The sequence below is a fragment of the Typha angustifolia genome, chromosome 12 (assembly GCF_048772165.1).
Source record: "Typha angustifolia cultivar Huaian chromosome 12, ASM4877216v1, whole genome shotgun sequence".
NCBI classification, from domain to species: Eukaryota; Viridiplantae; Streptophyta; class Magnoliopsida; order Poales; family Typhaceae; genus Typha; species Typha angustifolia.
The window spans coordinates 9,743,970-9,767,752 of NC_133250.1; the positions used below are offsets into that span (position 1 = coordinate 9,743,970).

Consider the following 23,783-nt stretch of genomic DNA (forward strand, 5'->3'; position numbering starts at 1 on the left):
TACTAATATAGTTATGTGTAAAGTGTTTAGTTATAAACTACTAGTGTGTAGTAAAGTTGATTTTAAAGTGAAGGAGAATACTAAATTGCATTGGAAATGGGTAAGATTTTATACAAAAGATAAATAATTCTATCCTTGTATAATCTTTTATAAAATAATGTGAGCTTTTCATCATACCATGCAGACATATTTCCTTGCACTCCGAATACATTATGGCATATTTAAATGTAGTATAATATAGACTTATATAAAAGTATGAGATATGGATATAACATCCATCACTTATTATAACTGTGGAATCTATTGGTCACCAAATTTTCCACCCTCCCACCCACGTCCCATGCTTTTGCTATTTAGAAGCTCCTCCACCTTAGGCCCCACGTTGAAGGAATTGGTCATCGTCTGCTCTGGGCTTCGTGATGGAATCCCAGCTCAGGAGGTGGAGGCGTCGACGATCCGCCGCCGTCTTCCAGATGAACGATCTAGTAGCTATGGTGATATGACGTCGAGGAATAGTAGTGAGCACTGCCTGCACCGAAGTAAAGCTTCCAGCCATTGACAACATGCTTCTTCTTGAACCCAAGCACAGGGATCCATAGCCTCCTCCATCCCGGCCACCTTGTCTTGTCAAGTTGCTTGTGCATGGATATTTAAGGTTGATAGAGACTGATTCTACTATTGGCTCTCTCAAGGTGCAATTTTCTTCTAAACTTGGGCTGTCGAAAATTCCAGCAGCTAGGGCTTCATCCACTACCTAAACTCCAATCAAATGCTAATTCTACCTTAACCAATTATTGTTTAGTAGTTGGTGGCTTGATTAATGGCTCGGCTATCAATCTCGGTGGTGTGATTAATTTAGAAGAACTACTCGGTGATGCGACTGCTTGGAGCAAATGTCTCCGTAGCGTTTTAATTTAGAGATAGTTCGGTGACATATAAGACTTGAGGCTTACATTAGATGATTTAGTATTTTGGCTAAAAATTAGAGTTTTAATGGCTCTGTATTTAAGATAAATATCCATTAGAACCATCAGATAAATATGCTCATCAAACTATCTACATTATAATCATTAGAACCATTAACTTTTATTTCAGAGGATAATTTGAAATACTCCAAGTACTTACTAATATACTGCTAGAGCAAAGCAGAGAAGATACTGAGTTCTTCCAACTTATTTGCAGACATTAACTGAAAGTAATAAGAATAAGCACTCTTCTAGATTTGTGAACTCAACCAAGAGAGGCGATACTTGTCAGCCTCGGTGACGACGTGATTGCGCGTGATCTCTTTCAGGGAGGTGCAACCACTCAGTGCCATTGTAAGCTCTAACTCATCGCGAAGCATCTGGAGCATCTTCCTCACACCAGCCTCACCGTCCACGGCCAATGAGAACAGAACAGGCCGTCCGATCTGAGATTGAGACTATGATATAAGCTTGACAGAATTGAGAAGACTGCTTGAAGGAGAAGAAAATATAAGAGCATGATACTACTAGATTTTGCAGCAGTAATGTCAAGGCTTACTAGAACATGATGTTGAAAACTAGATATATTTTTCCTACTTACAAATACTCCAGAAGCCCCCAAAGCTAATGCCTTGAAAACATCTGTGCCACGGCGAACCCCGCCATCTAGGAAGACAGGGACACGTCCCTGCGCTCCTTTGATAACCTGAATTCAGAGAACATCTAGATCAGTACATACGTATTAATAACATAAATAACGGTAGTCGTAGTTACCAACTTATCCATGAATACAAAACTAACAGTTAATAATTCCAATAGACAAAGTAAATAGCATCTATGACTTTGTAAACTGCTGGATGTTAGATTCTTAGATGGAATGGAGATTCTTCATTATATAATGCATAGTTGTGCAGCAATTCTGTAGAAGTTGTATACCTCTTCCAGACAGCTGATAGTTGCGGGAACATAATCTAGCTGGCGAGCTCCATGATTGGACACAATGATACCAGCAGCCCCAGCCTCGATGGCCAATCTTGCTGCATGTGTAGTGAGAATTAGGTCATTCGTTAGACTGCCAATGTATAGGAAAAAGATAATTCCTCAGCTCAACACAATCTGATTTGTTTTAGAATCTGAATGGTTACCAAAACTCCTTTCACTACAATTGGCAATGAAGTAACTGTCTGCAGCCATTCGACATCCTGCTCAATATAAGTTGCCATATTAGAAATGTACGTTCATCGACATGGCGAAAATAAATTTCAGAAGGATAACTATATCATATTTGTGTTTCTCACCATCATTATATCTGTATTTACATTGTAAGGAACTTCCTGTAGCACTTGAAGCCATATTATTTTGAAAACATAAACAGATTCCTTGCTGTGATAATTATAGAGGTTTGCATACTTCTGTTGATATTTAAATTTCTACCAGTCAGTTTAAGTAATAAATATACCTTCCACGACAGAGAGCAGTCAACTTGACCGGCAACATAGGCAGCCAGGCCGGAATCATTTGTCTGCAGCATGACATACGTATATGAATAACTACAATAGAAAGAATTCAGGTCGGAGGAGTACAGAAAAGTGAATCAGTCTCTATTAACCTTATCCATCTTGCCAAGATCTAGATCCTCAAAGTTCTTCAGTGTCAAAGATGGAGGTAAAGTGAATCTGCGATAGGTAAGATATATGATAATTCGATTCTGAAAGAAGAAAATTTCTTGTAGATTTAGACACAATTAAGAAAATATTTTGAATTAAATACAGAATTTGACTTTCACCATTTCTTCTGGATAGTATAGCTTATGCCAATGGACTGATCACTTGAGGCAGGCTAAAGAAGAAGAGGATATGATGCTGAATTTAGACCCTTAAGTCTTACTATAGAAAAGACTGAAAAGTTCTACGATTGAGGCTTTGGACAAATATAGGGAAGCTGGTCTTGGAATTGTGTTTGATTTTTGTACTTTCTACTATCATGTGGTCTCTCTGGAAGGAAAAATAATCTAGATTTCTAAGATATAAGTTTTTTTATGTAATGTACTGTAGAATGTGTATATAGATAAAGAAACCTACTTAGCAACAGAGTTATCAGCAAGACTATTTGCAGATCACTGGTATATGTCGATGGATGAATTTATTAGGCCTACCTATTTTTGATGTCTGCTTCCCTACGGCCAAGTTTTGGAGTATCTACTGTGAGAGCGATTGCCTTGAAACCAGCTCTTTCAGCTCTTCTGAGCAGTTGCCTAACTATGCTCCTGTCCTTGTAGACCTAACATGAAGAGAAATGTGATTTGAGTGGAACTCATGCAAAATAAGCTCTCCTAACAAAATATACAAATAGGGCTGCAAATGAATGAAACTGTTTATTAACAACCCAAACTCTTCTTTTTGTGATTTGCTTCTGTCTGATTATATTAACTAAAACAGCCAAGTCGAGTCAGTAATCTGAGGCTAATCTCATAGAAAAGCCAGTTAAGTGCTTTTCAGATAATAAAAGATCAGTTCAGACTAGCTCAAATTAAAATTGAGGCAGTCATTTGCAGCCCTACATAGGAAACATGTCTGTCAATGGAGCAGGTTAACAGAATATTTACATAAAGCTGGAAGAAGCGAATTCCTGGCCCCGTTGAATTAACCTCTTCCACGCTGCAAGTAGACCATGATGACAATGTCTGGAAGTAAACAAACAAGTGCACTGAGAAACACTGAAGGAAATTATTTAAACAAAATATACTGAAATATTACAGAGACAAACAAAGAATGACACAGAGGAAGCTGCCGCAATACAATTTCTTGGGTGTACTTCTACATCATCTGAGATTTGGAACACTTTTAAAGGTATAATACAGTGGACTTCATATGCTGCAGTTAGATAATGAAAAAAGATAGATACAATAACATAATCATTTGTAGCTAGGTTTTCCTCAAGCAGATTTAAAAAGATGCTGAAGAGAAGAAAAAAGACAACTTTGATCTTATATGAGCTTCATAGCGCTTCTGTTTGTGCCTTTGTGGGCTAACTTTCAACTCATGTACCATGAAATGAATAAGAGAGACAAACCATTATAGTCTCAGCTGCCGATGCTGCCCTTGCTGTGGCCAGCTCCCCTGCATTTTAGACAATTTTCCATATGAGAGAGTACTTTACAAGATACTACCTGATACAAAGAGCTAACACAATTGTTTCATAGAAAAATTGATGGAAATATCTGAATTTCTTAGACACAAAAAAGGAAGGTCGAACTAGTTATTCATATTTTGATTTTTGAAGCTTTGTTTTAAACAAATGCATGATCAATCAATTTAAGTGTTAGCTTAAGGGCCGTATGGGTGTTACAACATGATTCACTATAATTTCTCTGAAATGAGAAAAGCAATACCATCAGGACAAACCTTCAGGATGTGCCATTTTCTGCATGGCCGAGGGAGCAATCATTATAGGCATGGATATCTTGAATCCCAGAACGGTGGTGCTCATATCAATATTAGACACATCAATAAGCACACGGGGCCGAAACCTAGTATTGAACCATAGAAATCAAGTAAGTGAATTGAATTGCAAGCTGCACATTTCCGACAATGAGACATCATATCTAACAATTATAACATTTACTCAAAGAGATGGATTGTTTTACCACAAGAATATCCATCTCAATTATGTAGAGTCCTACATATATTAGATAAATCAATGAATTCTTCATCAAAGTAAATAGATGATTCTGTTTCTCTACTATCATTAAAAAAATCAGAATGTTTCTTCACAACAATTACTGTTATGTTGTACGTGCATCCAACGTCAATTTTGACCTTTCAGACCATTAATCCACCTTTAACTCCCTTTTTCTTGTACTCCAGCTTTCTAGATAAGTTATTTCATTAGTCCAATATGAGGCCCACTTTAGCATCATCTGAATTTTTCTTGAATCAAGTAGGCCTCTATCATAAATTATGTGTGGCATAAGATAAACAATTCGAAGTTTCTGAAACTCTCAAATCAACATGAACAATAATGTATCTGGGTCATATCAAATGTATGAATACCATACAATAGCCGAATTTAGCTAATCTTAGAATCACAATGCTAACACTTTCAAAGAAATATCAAAGAGACTGCTATAGGTAGATAAATGGAAGAAAAAAAAACCCTTACAGGATCCTTGAGAAGGCTTCCCTGTTCTCCTTGAGGCTCCATTCATCCTCTGCACCTGATGAATAGTAGTCGTAGACCATCTTCGGCAGCCTCTGCTTCGCAAGTGCCTCGTACTCCGAAACATTAGTAATCTCCATCTTGTTATTGATATGCCCTATATATCCAATGCCCATAAACGTCACAAAATCCATAACCTAGAATTATAGAATCCAGTATTCAAGAATCTCATCAACCACACCATAACTTTAGTACGATATCTACAAGCGAAACACTCTATACCAACAAAGATTACTTATACTTTGGCAACAAATGTACAAGCATAACCAAAAGTTTACCATCACCTTCTGATCAAACGTATGAACAACCACAGATGATTTTTCAGCCAAAACCCATCAAAGATAGCATCGAAATATAGCTGAACACACAGCATTTCTAGCAAAATAGAAGGACCCATGAAAGAGAAGAGAACTTACGAGGAGGAGAAGAGAGTTGGAGGTGACGAACTCTGCAGAGGTGGAGGGACTGCGTGGATGGACCAAAGTGTTAAGCAATGAGCTGCATTTTATGGAGAGGGGAGTGTGTCGTCTTATGGGTCTGTGAGTTGAGTTGGCAATAAACCCAGAATAGTAGCTAAAACCTTGGCATTTCTTTTTTTAATCAGAGAAATTTATTAGAGGAAGTGTGGAAGGGGAACGAGATTCTCTGTTGTCCAATTGATCCAATCATCCAACTGCTATCAATCCATTTGAACTTATTCTAATTTGGTCGATCAAAGGCTAAATCCCACTGCTTCTTTTTTGTTTGTTTGCTTGCTGTTGTTGCTGAGAAAATTATAAACATTACAAACAAAAGCCTCCCTTTTTATGATCCATCTCAAAATAATATTATATTTCCTTGATTATGGTTATCTACTTCCTCTAGTATAATATAAAAGATATTATATAATCCGTCGTATTAAGTTTACACGTGTAAATTATTCATTTTATTTTAATTTAAAAAAATTAAATTAATTAACTAGACTCAACTTAACTCAATCTAAGTAACTCCACTCTTATAATCCCTATCATAACAATAATTAAATTAGAGAGTGGCTTAACATTTTGAGTCTATAATAAAAAAATTATTATTATTTATAATAAGGTGTAGATTTTTTTATGTTTATTTAAATTATTTTTGGATAGCTTGATCGGTTTTGTCGAACTCTAATCCTACCTCCAAATTATAAGGTGATCATAATAAAAGACTTATATTATTTTTCTTATCAATTAATCTTATCTAATTCTAATTATTATACTTCCTATGGAGCATGAGGGATAAATAAGTATCAACTCAACCAATAACTAAAGAAGAAAACTTGAAATAATTTTCTCTATCAAAGATTCAAAGGCCACTTGTATAGTTGTATTTGTTACATATTTTTATGAGACTTCTATTGGATTTTTTATTTTATCATTTAAATCTCATCCAAGTCGATTTATAGTACTTCCATATGGAGCATCTGAGAGAGATAAGATCAACTAATCCAATATCTAAAGTTGGAGACTTGACTTCATTTGAATCTATTTTTTAAGGATTAATTACATCTAAACTCTCCCAGCTATAATTACTTTCATATCTATATTCTTTTCTTATTTATTTGTCATGATATTTTAACTCTCTTAATTATATAATATCTTATGTTCAACTTTTATCTCTTTCAATAAAATCATCCAAGGGAGTCTAAAATTGATCACATAATAATCAAGTAAGATTTTTTAACTAAAAAACCAAGGGCTTACATAGTTAAAAGAGTTAATATATCATGAAAAATAAATAAAACAGTCTATATAAAAATGAATAATAATTCAAGAGTTTTAGCTTGGTAAACTTTATAGAGTTTATGTAAAGATAACTTGCACAGGTTGAATCCCTCTTCCAATAATAGAGTGTGAATATTGATTAAGATAATGACATGAATACAAAACCTAATAAGAGATTAACATCTTTATGCAGTCTGGTTAACACATCCATCCAAATCATTCAGAAGATATATATATAAATATATATATGTCAATCTCCTGGAAACTTATACTTCTTTTGCCTCTTTTCTTGTAAAGATTTCACCACTTCTTTGCTTTCAATCTTTGCAGCTTATCATTCAAGGCTTTGCATTCTAATCAAAATAATCTTCCATTTGTATTTATCATCTTGCATGCATGGTATTGAGAGCTCCAAAAATCTATAAAAATTCCAACCAACCATCTAAAATACTCAGCTATCTCTGAATCTGAATGGGTCATGGTTACTGTCATATTAAAGGGTAATGCTGAACATGAAAAAGAAAAGAAAAGAAAATATATAAAAATAGGTTTGCATCGGTATCAAAATTGAAACTTTCTGCCTCATGCATGGCAGAGATTAATATTGTTAGATTATTAGCATGTAATCTTTGACTTGTCTTCATTGCTGTCACTTGTGCTACCTACACTGCTGTATTATTAGGTAGCAGGCACAACTAAAGTAGTTAGATTTAAACTAAATTTGATCACTCATCTAATTGTTAATGCTTTGATGATGCAAAGTCTCACATTAAAAATATCAAAATCTATATTTAGTTTTCGACACGTTGTTCGTCTATATTTTCTTCGAAATTAGATCAACAGTGGAAAACTACACATACAGTAACCATGAAAAGCTTCAAGCTTGCAGCTCTTATTAAGTTAATATATAAGTTTTTCAAGCATAAATAAAAACTATAAACCAACAAGTAGATCAATTATTAGGTTTACGTTGCAGCAAAATGCTATATATCTCAGCTACCATATATATATATATATACACACACACACCATTATCACGTTAGAACCAGTCGAAGGGACAGTTGATAAATATAGAAGTATCAAGTAGTATTATTAGATTTTATGGATATTATCAAATTATATATTCTGAAGGTCAAACACAACATAAAGTCTTGTGTAGGTACAATATCAAAGCTTTTTATATATAATGATTCTCTTATACCAAAGAGGATTAAACTCTGGATGAGTGAAGCTCTAATGATGTTAGAAGCCAAAATGGCAATGAAACCACAATCCCAAACCAACTAAGATAAGACATGCAAAACACGATTCAATAAATATTCTAATTGGGAATTGGGTAAAGAACAAAATTTGCATTTAATGAATTTATTTACATATGCATTAAGATACTTGTCCTCAGTAATAATAAAAAAAATCCAACCATTCCTTATGTTTTCTTTGCAAAATAGAATTATCTTTTACTGCATGTGGCATTCATTCGTGAAATAATTCCTATGCTAGTATAGTTATACTTATTTTGTTAAATTATTATGATGTTTAATTATAAATTAATAGTATATAATAACCATATTTGATGTGATGTAAAGTTATATATATATATATTTGTAGAGGCAGAGGTCTCTTCGATCTCTCTCACTATTATTTGGAGTCCGAATTCCGAAGTTGAATAGAATTCTAGCAGCCATGAATGGTTTCCTCCCAACGGTACCCAACCGTTATTCAAAAGACAAATAATTTAATATTAACCTTTAGTTTCTCTCTCATCATCCAGGAACTAAAATTAAATAATATGACATCAGGATCTTGAATGTAGTAGCTATGATTTCATAACTTTCTCCTTTCATAGAAAAAAAAATTAAGAACTCAAAGTTTTTCTCTAATAAAAATTAGAATAAAACATATTTTGACTTTATCGTAATATGAATGTTCATAAGTAATTTTGAACTAGTTCTTAAGTTTGCCAAATTTATATAGATACATGTAGTTAAGCTTGAACAAGCACATGTTGTTCAAACTAGATTTATTTAAAGTCACACTAAAAACACTTATAAAACATCTATAAATAGTCGCACTCATGCCTTATCTAGATGTGAACATGAGCGATTGTTTACCAAGTTTCTTTCTTTCTCCCGAAAATTACATTCGGGAGATCAACAGAGGAATGGAGAGTGAGGACATCTCTTCACCAATTACTGGTTGGAGCATTTCCGACATGTTGAGATTCCCGTATTTCTCTAAAACTCGCATTCGGCATTCTTCGGCCGCCATCAGCCCGGTGGAGAAGGCACCATGGACAGTGCCGGTGAATTTTATACTCGTGGCTTCCCCTGCGAAGAAAAGGTTGTCGACAGGGACTCGTAGCCTCTCAAAAAGATCGTGTGACCGGCCGACGGCATCGTAGGTGTAGGACCCAAGCGAATTCTCATCTGATCCCCAATGTGAGACTAGATACTGAATCTGCAAACCATATGAAAAGGTTAAGTAAATTTTCATATGAAATAGGCCTTATAACAACAGAGAAGTGATACTGTGACTTGTCAAATAAGAAGGCTACTAGTTTAGAATCATCTTAGTTCATATTAATAATCATCTTATTGTAAGAGCAGATAAATGTGAAATCCTCTCCCCATCAAGAACTACCTTACTGCATTTTAATAAAAACAGCCAGAAAAACTGAGCTTTTAAATGGCATTTCTTCAGGATATCAAAATAAGCAACATTTGCTTATATATGACAATTGTGTTGCTTTAGGAAACACTTTACCTATGCAACGTGAGTTCTATAGTTAATAGCTACATAGGAATAACAGACAGGCAGAAGCCGGGAAAAAACAGATGAACATATTTCATATGCAAGTGCATGAGTTTGCAGCAAGGTGTTTGTATATGCAAATCAACTACTCTGTTACAGAAAAAGGAAACAAAAACGCACCGGCTCAGATGCATCCGGGAGAATCTCTTTCAATTGCGAGAAGGCAAATTTAGCTGCAGCTTCGTCTGACATCTTTTCAATGTCATGAGCCAGGCGACCTGCAGGCATGTAAACAAGAACAGGATGGCCTGTTGCCTTATGAAGATTAAGAAAATAGCTGCAACCATATGAAGTAGACGAAACTACTCCTATGAACTCCACATTTGGCCAGAAAACCTTGTCAAAATGCAAGGCTATTTTGTTCTCTGTTCCAATTGCAATATCATTAATTGCTTCTTCCTTCCACTTTGGTAGCCTTGGCTCAAACTTGATGCAGCCTGATTTCAGAACCCCTAAAGGCACAGTTATGACAGCAGCATCTGCACAAAATGTTTTGCCACTGTCCACAGTAACTTCTATTCCATTCTTGTGGCGGACAACTTTCGTAACTCTGAAAAACATTTCAGATCAATAAATCACAAGAATAGAGCATAATTCACTGTTAACCAAGTGGAAAGAAAATAAGCACAGACCGATGACGGAGTCGAATATCGACGCCTTTAGCAAGAGTATATATGATGGGACGATATCCACGAACCATTAGGGCATGACCTCCAGGAAGCAGCACTTCCTGCACTAATATGATAGATTAATTTGGCGGCACAGTGCATTGCATGAAAGAAAAATAAAAATATGCAAAAATAACCAAATTGTCATTAACACATTCATTATTATTCAAGCTTTTTGACAGGTTTTTCCTACCTTGTCCCAACATTTAACTGAGATATTATCTGCATCTGTAGCAAACCAACCTTCCATTCGACACAGGTACCACTGAAGTACATCATTAGCAAGGCCTTCTTGCCTGTGAATAGGAAAACCCATGTAATATAAAAGCTTAGATTTCTCAAACAAAAGATGCAAAAAAGATGTGCTTGATGTTTTCAAAACCTTAAATCAGGACGCCTATCCAGAACAATTGAAATAGCCTGTGCTATAGACATGTCTTCAGTATGTTCATCCCTCAATTTATCTGTCTGTAAATTTAAATCACCTTATCAAACACCGATAAAATTAAGGTCTCTAAACAATTTACAAATTGTATACTGAAAAAAAAACCTACCTCCTTTAATATAGTTTCGAACACCTCTCCAACCTTTTGGACTAGTTCTTGAGGGACTTGATGCCCATTGGTGTCAAAGAGAGCATAGCTGAACAAAAGTCAAAATATTGACAAGCAAGCAATAAGTAGACCATCTTTTACAGTCTCTATTGTCAAGACTGCAATTATAATTAAAGCATGGTGCTTCGTGATAATAACTACTTTATGAAAATATTACAATTCAAGAAAAGGACAAGGTCTAACAGGAAACAGTCAGAAAGATTAAATATAAGCTTTACCTCTCCAAGTCATGATCAAACAATACAGAGTTATCGCCACTCGTGCGGTATAGCGGAAGCCCCAGTCTTCCTATCAAAGGTGCCAAGGGATTCTCTTCACATGCACCATGAAACCTAAGACAAGGCAGAAATCCAAAGGAACATTAAATAGTTAAGAGAATCCTAAATGTAGATGGCACATGGTTACAAATGAAATGCTACAGAATAAAATGCCTGAGGCTCACCAGGATGCACCGAGGTCAATGGGAAAGCCAAAAGAGCAGTCGGTATAAACTCGCCCACCTATTCTATCTCGTGACTCCAGCAAAACAACCTGAGAAACATATCCCTTAAGTGACATGAGGCAGAAATAAATTCACCCAACATATATGATAAAATGATCAATCAAAACTGAAGTCTAAAAGAAAATCAGAAACCCATTACCTGGAATGATGCATTTTTAAGTGCATGAGCAGCGGCAATGCCTGCAAAGCCACCGCCTATCACAATGACTGAAGGAGAGCGAGATTTCCCCTCAACTTCTACTGAATATGAACCTGAATGGAAGGAAACAGACAAATGTGAATGCTCAATAGAGAAAAAAGTGAATGCTCAATAAGATGATAAGAGAGCTAGTTACTGGAATTGGAGTGTCCTAATTATTCTACAGAAGGTATGCTTCTAAGGTAAGGTTTCAAATAGTAAATGCTTAGCAGGATCGGTGGCTTTTAAATTTTTATTTATTCCTCTTCCTTGCTTTAGCTGAACTTTGGAATGCCCCCAAATAGGATAGACCTTAAGATTCTAACTGTTAGACATTTGTAATGTCTAAGGAAACTTTTCAATGGCTGCAAAGCAACAGAAAAGCAGTAAAAGGAGCAGAGAGCAGGGCAAAGTAAGCATTCTATTGAAGCATAGACATAAAATATCCAAAAATTTCTTAATGTTGCTACCACATCCTAGATGGACTACAAATCATAACAAATAACTATAGAGTACACTCCTTTGTGTTCAACGTAAGCGGTGCAAAGAAGATGATGAACATATGCAAAAAATATCGGACAAGGATAGAAACAACCTAAACGTCCTGCAACAAAATCAAGAAATAACAGTACTAAACAAAGGGCATCATTAACCAAACAAATATCAATAGAGAAACGTAAAGTGCATAAGTAAGCAACCTTGTCAAAAAAGATACCCAAATGGTAGCTGGTACAGCCATAAGATATACAAAGTAATACAACAATTTGACCTGCTATGTCAAAGCTCTGAGGCGAAAGAAGTAATGCAAATAGAGGTATGCTGTGAAAGATTGTTCACAAGATTTCAGTGATTAAAGTGGCATGTAAAACTAATAACTCCATATACTACCAACTTTCATGAAAAGCTTTACAACACCACCACTAAGCTGTAAATGACAAGGAGAAGGCCCAAGACAAGAAATAGCTCACTGTTACTATATTTATGCATGTGGAATTAAAAAAATCTCTGACCTAATATCTATGAAAAAAAAAGTATGCGTATACGTATTAACATATATTTGCACAAATCTAACATATCCTAATATAATACAAACCTGCGGGAACCCACGATACCTACCGACAGAATAAATATAATGAGATACAGACCGAATAAGTATGTCCCTATCAAGTGACATCATCCGACCTACGTGCACATCTAACAACCACAAATCGTAACTCTTCCGTGATCAAAAGCAAAAAAATAAGATATTGGCCAAGAACCCAAGTGCCAAAGTTTTTTTAATCTAAATCTTATCTGGATCGGAACTAAAACCTCAAAAAAGTCGGCGAAATCAATAAAGATCAAGAAAACGAAAACGAAAACATACTGCGATTCTCCATATCTGTGAGTTGGGTAATCTCCGTTGCCACGAGTCCTTGAATTCAAGATGGAAGGGGGCAATTGAGGCGAGTAATGGAGGACGAATATGAGGAGGCAGGTGATGAAGTGGTTCGAATTCGAATTTAACCCCAGATTGACGAACCAGTTCATGCGGAATCCGGAGGAAACCCTTTCCGATCGCCTCGGGGAGATCTCAACGAATTCGGGGCGAGAAATGGTTGGATTTTAGTTGGGTTCGAAGAATCCCGAGGATCCCATTCGAGATTGGGAGATGGGAGATTGGAATTGGGGAAAAAAAAAGGTAACTTTTCTTGGAATGGAGAAGGCGAAGAGAGCGAGTAATGGAGAGAGAGAGAGAGAGAAGATGATGGATAGACGGAAGTAGGTCGGCGCGTTGGTCTGGGCTTCTATTTATAGGTTCTTTCCATGTTTATAATCACCTCGGTGAGCTTATCTTTCATCAACAACATGGTGACCGTTTAGATTTAGGATTTTTTAAAATTGACCTTAATTTCTAGGCTTTGAATTTTTTTTTTCTCCCTTTACTTCTTTTTTATTTTTTTTAGTCTCTCAATTATTTATTTGTAACAATATAGTGAAAATAATTTCTCTTAGAAAAATAAAAACAATGCCTTGCTCGAGTCACTCGTTACGAACTAAAATTTTAAGATAAACAAAGACAATGCTCATACTACTTTCGATTTGTAAAATTAAGTCAGTCATTTATTTTGTAAGTGCAGATATATTTAAATGACGATAACACAAAAGACAAGTAAAATACATAATTTAGTAATATTATTATTGTTTTTTATTGATTGGGAAAAGTTATTAAAATTTAAAAGAAGCTCATTTACTGAGAGGATTACTATTGACGAAGCAAATTACCTGATATACTCACTTTATCTTTTTCATAGAAATTATATAAAAATATATTTTTATTATATAAGAAAAAAATTATACACTAGGTATATTTTTAACCGTCACGGAGTCACTTTAGATATTAACTAAAATATTTCTCTCCAAAATATTCTACAAATTAGATAACGACGGCTTATGAACCAGGTTAATGCTTCATTTTTTATCAATCTCACACTCATATCCAATATTGATTGGTTAAATAATTTTTCTATACTAATAAAAGGAAAAGAATCTTAGAATCCTTTTTTTTCTCTATTAAGAAATTTATTATTTGTTTTAATTGTAGATCTCCTCCTAGAAGTTTCCAAAAACTTCCTCAATTGCCTTTATTCTCACCGGCCGGTGCTTCCAGTAGGGTGATGGCATGCAAAATAGGCACGCTACCGCTACGTTACAAGATCATTAGGTGTGAGTCCACCACAGGGTTAGCCGCTAATTCCAACTTATAATAAAATCCAATCTTGGCCGTCCCCACGTGCTCAGCCCGGGAACGGACGGTGAGGAAATATCATCCCCGTACTATACACAGTAAGGTAGGTGTACTGGACTCACACAGTGAATCCACTTGTGAGTATCACAGCCGTTGAATTGTGGATCTATGTTTTTTAGCATTAAAGTAAAGTAGCCTAGGATCCTTTGCAGGCCGCGTTGTAGGAATTTTACTACAACTTGGCCTTTTGGTAACAAAATAGAAAATGGCCCCCAAATTGTAGTCAGATTTACCTATTATTAATTTACTCTTCTGATCAATTTTCTATTTCCAATTTAAATATGTTTTATTATAATTTAATAGTTCATAAGTTTTATAGATTAGATTAAGAGAAGCAGCTCTCCAATAATTATATTGAACAATTAAATTAATCATCTTATATAAATAAGCTAATTATATTATCATTATGATAAATTTTTAATAAATCCTTCTAACAAATTATTATTTTATGCAAGGAATAATATTTCGTTGGCAATTATAATAGTTTAAAGAATGCAGTGATAATTAAAAAAAATTAGAAATATTTGGTGGCAATTATAATATTTTGAAAGTCTTTGGATACTTGCATGGATGCATATATGCTATGAAGCATATCCTTCCTCTTTCTACCTACCACATCCACATGCATGCCCATGATTTCGTGAATCACGAGGCATGTTAGGATATTAAGCTGTCCCTATTTGCTTTCTATAGTGGCCTTGCTCACTGATAGTGCATCTCATAATCATCTCTTTGACCATATTATAGAGGTTATAATAATAGTTATTCATGTAGATGAGAGAATAATCATAGACATTTTACACACATATGACAGTAACTTGTTAAAAATATATCTGTTTACATCCAAACTAACCTGAATACTTATTATTTATAATGACATATATTTTTTTTATTTCAATATCTATCTCAATCATGGGAGTGTTCACCAGAGAAAGAAAGAAAAATATAATAAAGTGTTATATACTTTTTAATTATCCAATGGCACTAGAACAAATTAAATGTGGCATTTGGCTCAATTAAAGAATAAAAGAAGCCACTAACAAATATTTTAATTGCACTTGTGGAGTACTTTATCATGGAAAAATTAAAGGAAGGTTGATGGTCACTTCACATTAGTAAAGGGTGGTGTGTTGTTCAACTCTCACACTAAGTTATTAATAACTCTACCTTTTTTCCATGGCTTCACAGTTCACACACAAATAGAGAATAGAAAAGATAGATTAAATAGGGCTAATTAAAGTTTAAACTATACAAGATAATCAATTTATTCATATTATAACTTTTAACACACATTTTAAGCTTGGGTGACTTGCTCTTGATCATTACTGTATCAAGTACAATAAAATCTTTTTTATTGTATAATAGTAGAAATTTAATAAAACTTTGCTATCATAACTTTGGTATTCTTTGTGGGAGAATATTAAATTAAAAGTGGTCCTCTAGCATCAATTGCCTTTACTACTACATCAAGTGCATGATTTGGCAATCCCTAATCCTTGTCATTTGCATGACGAGATCACCATTATGTCAGCAATCTTATTAATTAGTGAATGAGATGTAGTTTTGTTCAGTGGATCTGGGGCACTGGTCCTCCATTCACACACATAGAAATATAGTTGTTGTTTCCTTTTATTATCAATGGAGTTTCAATTGACATATCATAACAGCACTAAAACATCGGAACTAGTATAAAAATCCTTATATTATTTATGATCTAGATTGGAATGTAAGACACTTAAACCTAAATTGTCTTAGTTATTAGGTCGAGCAACTGAATCATTTTAATTTATAGAAAATAGATTGCAATGGGTCATGGTGTATATTTTACGAGTGTTAATAAATGTTAACTCACCGACTATCCTAAAAACAACAGTAGTTTTATCTTTATTTTTTGCCTTGTGTTGTAGTTTTCTTTGGAACAGTGGATGCAATATCTTGTGAGTGGAAGCTGCAATGTGTAGTTGGGGGATGCACTGAAGCAATTACTTTTTGGTCTGAGAAAAGATGGAAAGCTTCAGCACTAGGGGATGTGTCAATCCATGCACATTGCATGGTCTTTGTGAACATAAAGCTCATAAAGAGCAGGAAGATGGCAATAAAGTTTGAGACAACATGCTTGTTATTCTTTGGAGTAGCATATAGTTGGAGGAGGGGAACCAAATCCACTAGGAGAGTTCTTTAGTAATCTTAAGTTTGGAATTTATCTTAGTATAGATTTCTTTATTGAGGTCCTTCTACAAGAAAAGCTTTAAAATCGAGCCTTCAATTAAAAAAATAAATATATTAAAATCATCATCGTAGCTCAGAGGTCGAGTATTAATCTATTACTTGGGAGGATTAATCTGATTGTCCAAACTTATATATCAGGGTTAATACAACAATCTAGCCTATGTGCTCTATCACATAAAAAAATAGATAGTAAAGGTAATACCCATTTAAAATCTCTTATTTGCATATATTCTATCAAAATTTAATATGTATATGTATGTTTTTTGAAGCTTTTTTTTTTTATTCATAGGTAATTTTTAAAATCTTTTCTTTTCTCTGCAGGGAGACCATTAAAATTTGACCAAATTATAATAAAAATTAGAAATACCCTTATTTTTATTTACATAAAATAAATTCTTTTTAGTAATAAATGTAAATTGGAAATAGATAAAAAATAATTAAAGTCTAAGTCCAACCTGAAGCTTAATTGGGCTTAAATATTTCAGACCGGGCCAGCCCATTGGGTCGAAGTTTCTTGACCGGATCCGAAAAATTACGGGTCGGGCGTGTTGAGCGGATTCGGATTCAAACCCACGGCTTATCCAACTGAATTTGATTGTGTCACCTTTATGGACGGTCTTGATTCATCCGATAAGATTTAATACACAATACTCCCAAGTGCCTCAAAATGAGGACCCTTCAGATGATCTAATCCTAACCGTTAAAATCTGCGTATCGAACACTCCTTAAGATTGGTTCTCAAAAATCTCATGGGGTTTTAGAACATCTATCGCTCAATCCGATAAGGCTCTCTCTCTCTCTCTCTCTCTCTCTCTCTCTCTCTCTCTCTCTCTCTCTCTCTCTCTCATGGAAGCGATTGGGTCTCAGTCGCTCCTCTCCTTCTCCTCGAGTCTCTGGTAAGCTCTCCTTCCCTCATCTCCCTCTATTTCTCACACAGCAAAGTTGGGAAATTTGATCAAAATTGCGACTTGTTCTTTTGCTGGTTCTCGAATTGTAATTCTCGGTAAGAATTTTTTTTTTCTCATTTTGGGGCTTCTGGGCGCTCATTTTGATCCTTAGTGAGTTCTAAGGGTGATGAATTTTGTTGTTGCTAACCCAATCCAGCTTGAAATTGTGCGGAATATTTATCCTGAGTTTTGTAATTTTGGTAATAATCGTTGAAAAAGATCTCATTTTGAGCTGTCTTTTGGGATTCATTTGGGAAGTTACTTTATATTCTCTGTTATTGTGGTTTCCAAGATTTTGGGAATAATAATGTACATATATATTTTCCGTTCCTTTTCCCTTATGTTATCACTGTGGATTGTAGCAAATTACGTAGTGCTGATTTCAAATTGTATGACCTACCTTTTTTGCTTTCAGCAAGGCCAAAGTACATAGAAATTCACACGTTTACAATGTTAACATAAAGAGCAATGGAAGACTGGAAGTAGTTTGCCATGGCATGTTGGCACCTAGGAAATTCATGCAGAGGAGAAGGAAAGAGGAGGTCTATAAGGATTCTGCTGATGAAACTGAGCAGAAGAACTGGAGGAGAATGATGATAGAGATTGAGGAGTCGGGCTCAGCTGTATCGATTCTCAGAACCCAAAGAAGTAAGAAAGAGTCGCTTCCAAGAGATGTTGTGCTCGGCACTCTTGTTAGGTTTAAGCAGCTAAAGAAATGGAACCTTGTTAGTGAGGTAAATATCTTACACTAGATCATGTGCCTTTCTTTTGATATTATGTAATGGATTTTGTTCTGAAAGTTTTTGATGTTCTATGGTATGCTGAATGCAATGTTGGTTACCAAATATAAATTTATTTATAGTTGCAAGGATGTTTATAAATTTACACTAGCAAGTATGTTTATTTACAGTTGCAAGGATTTCTATCCACATCAGTCAAAGTATAAATTTATTTTTACAGTTGCATATATGGTTGTTGTAAGGTTTATGACCCATTAGATTGCTAGTGATAGAGAACCATGCATATCAGCTTCTTTTAGGGTTGTGTTCTTATTAATTTTGCTTCTCAGATTCTTGAATGGCTTAGAACTCAGCACTGGTGGGAGTTTAGTGAGATGGATTTTTTGATGCTTATCACAGCTTATGGGAAGATGGGAGATTTCAATAGAGCAGAAAGGGTGTTGAAATATATGAACAAGAAAGGTTATGCTCCAAGTGTCATATCTCATACTGCTTTAATGGAAGCATATGGAAGAGCCAGGCAGTATAGCAAGGCTGAAGCAATATTTCGAAGGATGCAATCATCAGGTCCTGAACCATCAGCATTGACATATCAGATCATTCTAAAAAGTTTTGCTGAGGTAATACATCTTTACTTCTAGTTATTGTCCTTACTCATAATGACGTAAAATTCTTCAAAATAAATCGACTTTGAAAATTTAGTGTAGGAACTTTTTTACATGTCAGGTTGGAGTTGATTGCTTTTTGAGCAATTTATGATCTTCATTACTGTCTTTTATTTGTACCACTTATCTCATTGTATTTAAAAAGTTGTTCAGATAAGATACTGCAATAGAAACTATGAGTTAGAAGACTAATTTATTACTATAGGAATGATTATAAATATGTAACTATTAAGAATTCTATTTGTAGCGTTGCAATCAGACTAACAAGATGAAGCATCCGGCGTCCTCTCCTAATTACTGTTGCAGTGTCTTTCCTTGATTTCAGATTGATCAGTTATCATTCATGGATGTTCATTTAATGAGTCAATTATTTAATTCTTGGAACAATTAATTCAACTTGACCGATTATTGATGTAGAAAAGATAAGTGATATCATTAACCTATCTCATGGTTCTTTGAACTCTGAAGATTGTTGTGTAGCACAATTTTTAGATAGTTCATAATTCATGGATATTTCATGCACTTTGTTTTAGGACTAAGAAAGCTAATACGTGATCACAGGGTGACAAATATAAGGAAGCTGAAGCAGTTTTCCAGAGCCTTCTGAATGAAGAGAGAGGTCCCTTTAAGCCAGACCAGAAGATGTTTCATATGATGATTTACATGCACAAAAAAGCTGGCAACTATGATCAAGCCCGTAAACTATTTGCGCAGATGGCTGAGAGGGGAATTCCACAATCTACCATTACCTTTAATAGCCTAATGTCATTTGAAACAAATTATAAGGAGGTCTCAAATATCTACGACCAGGTATTTTCCCAGAGTAATAACACATTCTATATGAAAGTGATATCAGCATGCTGAAGTGCAATTCTGTTCAGCAGAGTTAGGATGCATGAGCTATAGATACCTAAAGCTTTGTTTCGTCATCATGGTTCTGAGACATTTTCCTGTGAAATCTATTAAGTTGGAACATTTACACTTTACATAGTTTTATGATAATCTAATCTGAGAAATAAAATCAAAGATTCTCCAATGGAAGGTCCTGTAATGGCCAGAGGCATTATCCATCTATGATGATCTTATCTGAACATCTGCGTATTGACTATTTTCAATTTAACCTATTAATTAGACTTTTCTGAATGTAATTTTATATGGGAATGATTTAGTGGTAGCAGTTCAGAGTAAAAGCACAAACAGTGAGCCACCTTCATCTTCCTGTGTTGTATTTGTGTATTCTTGATACTTTCATTTTAGGCAAGTTTGAGGGTATTGTTTGGAAACTGTTGGTTTACTTGCAACTTTTCCTATCTACATACAAATTCTTCTATATAATTATGTTCTGGCAATAGAAATAACATGTACATAATGTTGTTCATCCGCTTTTACTCTAGTAATGCCTAGTTGTTAGTGCATGTAAGCCCCCAATTTTTACAAGCGCAGTCTACTTGAAATGTTAGTTCTTGTAGGTTGAAGCAATATAGTTTACCTAATTCTGTTCTGTCTAAAAGTAAATCTCTTTATAGATGCAAAGAGCTGGACTTAAACCAGATGTTGTGAGCTATACACTGCTCATCAGTGCTTATGGGAAGGCTAGAAGAGAAGAAGAAGCATTGGCAGTCTTCGAAGAGATGCTCGATGCTGGAGTCAGGTGATAATTCCCTTTATTGATCACGTTATCCACTAGAATTCCAATACAGTATGATTGTTGAAAAGAAAATTTTTGTTTTTTTTTCTCTTGCTTCTTTTTCTTTTGACGATTTTCGAATAAGTGTTAGTAGGTTGAGTTTTTTATGAAATAAGTCGTGAAGCTCTGAGACATAGCATTTCTCCATATAATTAGATTCACCAATTATTTCGAGAACTATAGTTTGGTGCAAGACATAACTATTTATGTCAGTTATAGGGACCTTTTCCTCCTATGAGCTTAGTCTTGGGCCAAAATTTCCTGGTTTAGCTAGCTGCTAGCATATCTTGCAGAATATTTTCTGTGGCTATAACATAGAGGATGAAACTGTTTTCTTGTTTACCAACTTAATTGGGTTTTTTGCCCCTGTTCTGGGTTATCTTTTTGGCTTCCTTTCTGAAGTTATTGGAATTCACTTTAAAAATACAGCTTTCATCAATTATTTTTCTTTTCTCACAGGCCAACACGCAAATCATATAACATCTTGCTTGATGCATTTGCAATATCGGGAATGGTGGAGGAAGCTCGGACAGTGTTCAAGAGCATGAAAAGAAACAAGTATATATTTTTATGTTTCCCCTTTACAACATGAACAACCTTGATGCATACATTAATGCTATTTTATTTTGTAGGTGTGAACCTGACCTATATTCTTATGCAACTATGCTATTGGCTTATGTCAATGCATCTGACATGGATGGGGCAGAAAAGTTTTTCCGTCGTATTAAAGAAGATGGCTTGAAACCAAATGCCGTTGTTTACGGAACACTGATGAAAGGATATGCAAAACTGAATAATCCTGAGAAAGTAATGCGGGTCTATGAGAGAATGCGGATTCAAGGTGTTGAACCCAACCAAACAATTTACACTACCATCATGGATGCTCATGGTAGGAACTCAGATTTTGGAAGTGCAGTTATTTGGTTTAAAGAGATGGAAGCCCGCGGTTTCCCACCTGACCAAAAGGCAAAAAACGTCCTGCTTTCCCTTGCAAAGACACCAGAAGAGCAGCAGGAGGCCAACGAGTTGGTAGGTAATGTTGTGGGTCACCTGCATGCAAAAGGCAGCGACTTCAATGAGTTCGAGAACAATGATAAGGAGAATGAGGATGAGTTAAGTGATGCAGAACCAGAACCCCCGGTGGTCAAAAAAGCTGCTGGTGAGGTAGCAGAAGCAATTCCTTGTGGGCTACCTGGCTTTGATGATGAGGAGGAGGAGGAAGAAGAAGAAGAAGAGGAAGTGGAATTAAGTTTTGTTTAAGTTTTCTTCCTTCTAAATAGAAAACACAACTCGCACTTGTAAATCAATGCCCAGAATCTGGGATTGCAAATTTTTGACAAAACTGAATTCATGTATGATATACAAATCAAATCCCTGATTGCTTCTAGTTATTTTATCAAAGCAACTTGATAATTTTTTTTTTCAGCCATGACTTCCTGCAGTGCGGAATTCAATTTAAAAGCTACTGGTCCTTTTGAAACGATATCCTATTATCTGGTTGCTATGTTTGTTTGGAATTGGTGACAGTCGCTCAGATTCACTCTTTATCAATCTCCTGGTGAATCATTATCTTCTCTTTGAAGGCAAATCACCTTAAAATTTAGTCCCTTCATTTCCTGGATACCCATTTGGAAATTACAGATTAAAAATTCCAATTGGTTTAAGTCGGAATCATCAGGATCTCAACAGATGAGCAAGATCTTTTCAAGATATTTAATGCAACATTGGGAGAATGCAAATCAAATCGTCTATTACAGTTTCTCAGAGATACAACCCAAAATATGATAACCACAACTCCATATATATATATATATATATATATATATATATATATATATATATATAAACTTAGATTTCACATTTGAACAAAATATATAGGATGCATCACGCGCTCGTAACATAAAAGAGATCATAGACATGCTACTAAAACACACATGATCATATATCTTTCTAAGTACGGCGCACTTAAATCTCTGATATATAGATATATATAATTGAAACTTCAAACTTCTACAAGTAGCATCAAAAGGTTATTTTCTCTCTAGCTCCGGAAACAGGCAAGCTGATGATGTGAAAATGATCTGCTGATGATGAAGATGATGATGATATAGCAATATGTGGATTATTCTCAAGAGAATCGAATCCATCTTCCTCGACAATTGGATCGAGCGTCGTTCGGGCCTGCCTTCTAACGCTCGTGATGAATTGCCACGGTGCCACCGCCGAGAACGGAGCCTTTGGCGACCGCGGGGGGCTGCAGGCCATCTCAAACAAGAAGGAAGCTAATTGCATGCCTGCCATAGCCTCCTTGCTCCTAGTTCTGGAACCTAAGGCTTGAGAAGAAGTTGTGGTTTAACACAAAAAGGAGGTGACAAAGGGGAGATCTTTATAATGCTTCACCTTATCTAAACACCCTTGGTGGTTACTTTTAATTACATGGTTGGTTTCACCATCCTGACAGGTAAATGGTTGGTTTGAGTTGGGGCAATTTGGGAAGTGGAGGTTGGTTGTTAGTAATCTTTCCCGCTTAAAAATGAAAACATCTTGCTCTATTCTTGGGATACAAAAGATAGAGTGGCTTTTATTAGGGGGGATAAAACGCAGGGCTTGGAGGATTCCAAGGGATCCTTTCCAGTTACAGACGATCAAGATTCTTCACTGTACCTGCCTGAAGGAATAGGCTATCTTCCTCTCATAATCTCCATTTAAATTGAGGTAGTAAGTTATAGCTGTTAGATTATAAATATATAAAATATGCCAAAATAAGGCTTTAAAAGTTGCATCCTTTTCTATTAATATACAATAATTCCCCTCCAGAATATAGGATACATGCATGCAACTTGTTGAATAAACTCTTTGAGACTTAAATGAGGCAAAAATTATTCACAAAGTTAAAAGTGAAACTTAGATTAAGACATACAAGACATGGACATGCGTTTGTATATATATATATATATATATATGTATAAAAGAAAGAAGAAGCCAAGAGTATATGTATATACGTTACCCCCAACTCAGGGCATCACTCA

At 35.1% G+C, this 23,783-nt stretch overlaps 3 protein-coding genes across 3 annotated transcripts; 1 reads left to right on the forward strand and 2 right to left on the reverse strand.

Moving 5' to 3' along the window:
• Positions 1 to 1,216: 1,216 nt before the first annotated feature.
• LOC140772269 (glycolate oxidase 3-like) lies at positions 1,217 to 5,274 on the reverse strand. The gene is made up of 11 exons (XM_073114253.1): positions 5,127 to 5,274; positions 4,370 to 4,494; positions 4,038 to 4,084; positions 3,571 to 3,648; positions 3,121 to 3,245; positions 2,575 to 2,641; positions 2,425 to 2,487; positions 2,116 to 2,167; positions 1,902 to 2,020; positions 1,567 to 1,671; positions 1,217 to 1,411 (listed from the first exon to the last, which is right to left on the reverse strand). Exons 1-11 carry the CDS (start codon positions 5,261 to 5,263, stop codon positions 1,217 to 1,219), a joined length of 1,113 nt encoding a protein of 370 aa, XP_072970354.1. The 5' UTR covers positions 5,264 to 5,274.
• Positions 5,275 to 8,780: 3,506 nt separating this feature from the next.
• Positions 8,781 to 13,467, reverse strand: LOC140772460 (polyamine oxidase 3-like). The gene is made up of 10 exons (XM_073114542.1): positions 13,065 to 13,467; positions 11,660 to 11,772; positions 11,461 to 11,549; positions 11,237 to 11,350; positions 10,959 to 11,046; positions 10,787 to 10,872; positions 10,598 to 10,700; positions 10,369 to 10,466; positions 9,857 to 10,286; positions 8,781 to 9,382 (listed from the first exon to the last, which is right to left on the reverse strand). The coding sequence occupies exons 1-10, from the start codon at positions 13,075 to 13,077 to the stop codon at positions 9,062 to 9,064; spliced, it is 1,455 nt and encodes a 484-aa protein (XP_072970643.1). The 5' UTR covers positions 13,078 to 13,467; the 3' UTR covers positions 8,781 to 9,061.
• A 4,025-nt stretch (positions 13,468 to 17,492) lies between these two features.
• LOC140772577 (pentatricopeptide repeat-containing protein At3g59040) lies at positions 17,493 to 22,155 on the forward strand. Its single transcript, XM_073114717.1, has 7 exons — positions 17,493 to 17,611; positions 18,078 to 18,396; positions 18,732 to 19,022; positions 19,629 to 19,877; positions 20,594 to 20,718; positions 21,214 to 21,312; positions 21,387 to 22,155. Exons 1-7 carry the CDS (start codon positions 17,562 to 17,564, stop codon positions 22,012 to 22,014), a joined length of 1,761 nt encoding a protein of 586 aa, XP_072970818.1. The 5' UTR covers positions 17,493 to 17,561; the 3' UTR covers positions 22,015 to 22,155.
• The last annotated feature ends 1,628 nt before the right edge of the window (positions 22,156 to 23,783 follow it).

Bases quoted from the DNA above. Each gene is read 5' to 3' on its own strand.
- LOC140772577 (XM_073114717.1), top strand. From the start codon at position 17,562: ATGGAAGCGATTGGGTCTCAGTCGCTCCTCTCCTTCTCCTCGAGTCTC. The intron at 19,023-19,628 runs GTAATACATCTT...ACGTGATCACAG, and splicing joins TTCTAAAAAGTTTTGCTGAG to GGTGACAAATATAAGGAAGC. The intron at 19,878-20,593 runs GTATTTTCCCAG...ATCTCTTTATAG, and splicing joins TCTCAAATATCTACGACCAG to ATGCAAAGAGCTGGACTTAA.
- LOC140772269 (XM_073114253.1), bottom strand. From the start codon at position 5,263: ATGGAGATTACTAATGTTTCGGAGTACGAGGCACTTGCGAAGCAGAGG. The intron at 3,246-3,570 runs GTAAATATTCTG...TCTTCATGTTAG, and splicing joins TTCGCTTCTTCCAGCTTTAT to GTCTACAAGGACAGGAGCAT. The intron at 2,488-2,574 runs GTTAATAGAGAC...GTCATGCTGCAG, and splicing joins ATCTTGGCAAGATGGATAAG to ACAAATGATTCCGGCCTGGC.
- LOC140772460 (XM_073114542.1), bottom strand. The intron at 11,047-11,236 runs GTAAAGCTTATA...ACTTTTGTTCAG, and splicing joins TTTGATCATGACTTGGAGAG to CTATGCTCTCTTTGACACCA. The intron at 10,287-10,368 runs GTCTGTGCTTAT...AATGTTTTTCAG, and splicing joins GATATTCGACTCCGTCATCG to AGTTACGAAAGTTGTCCGCC.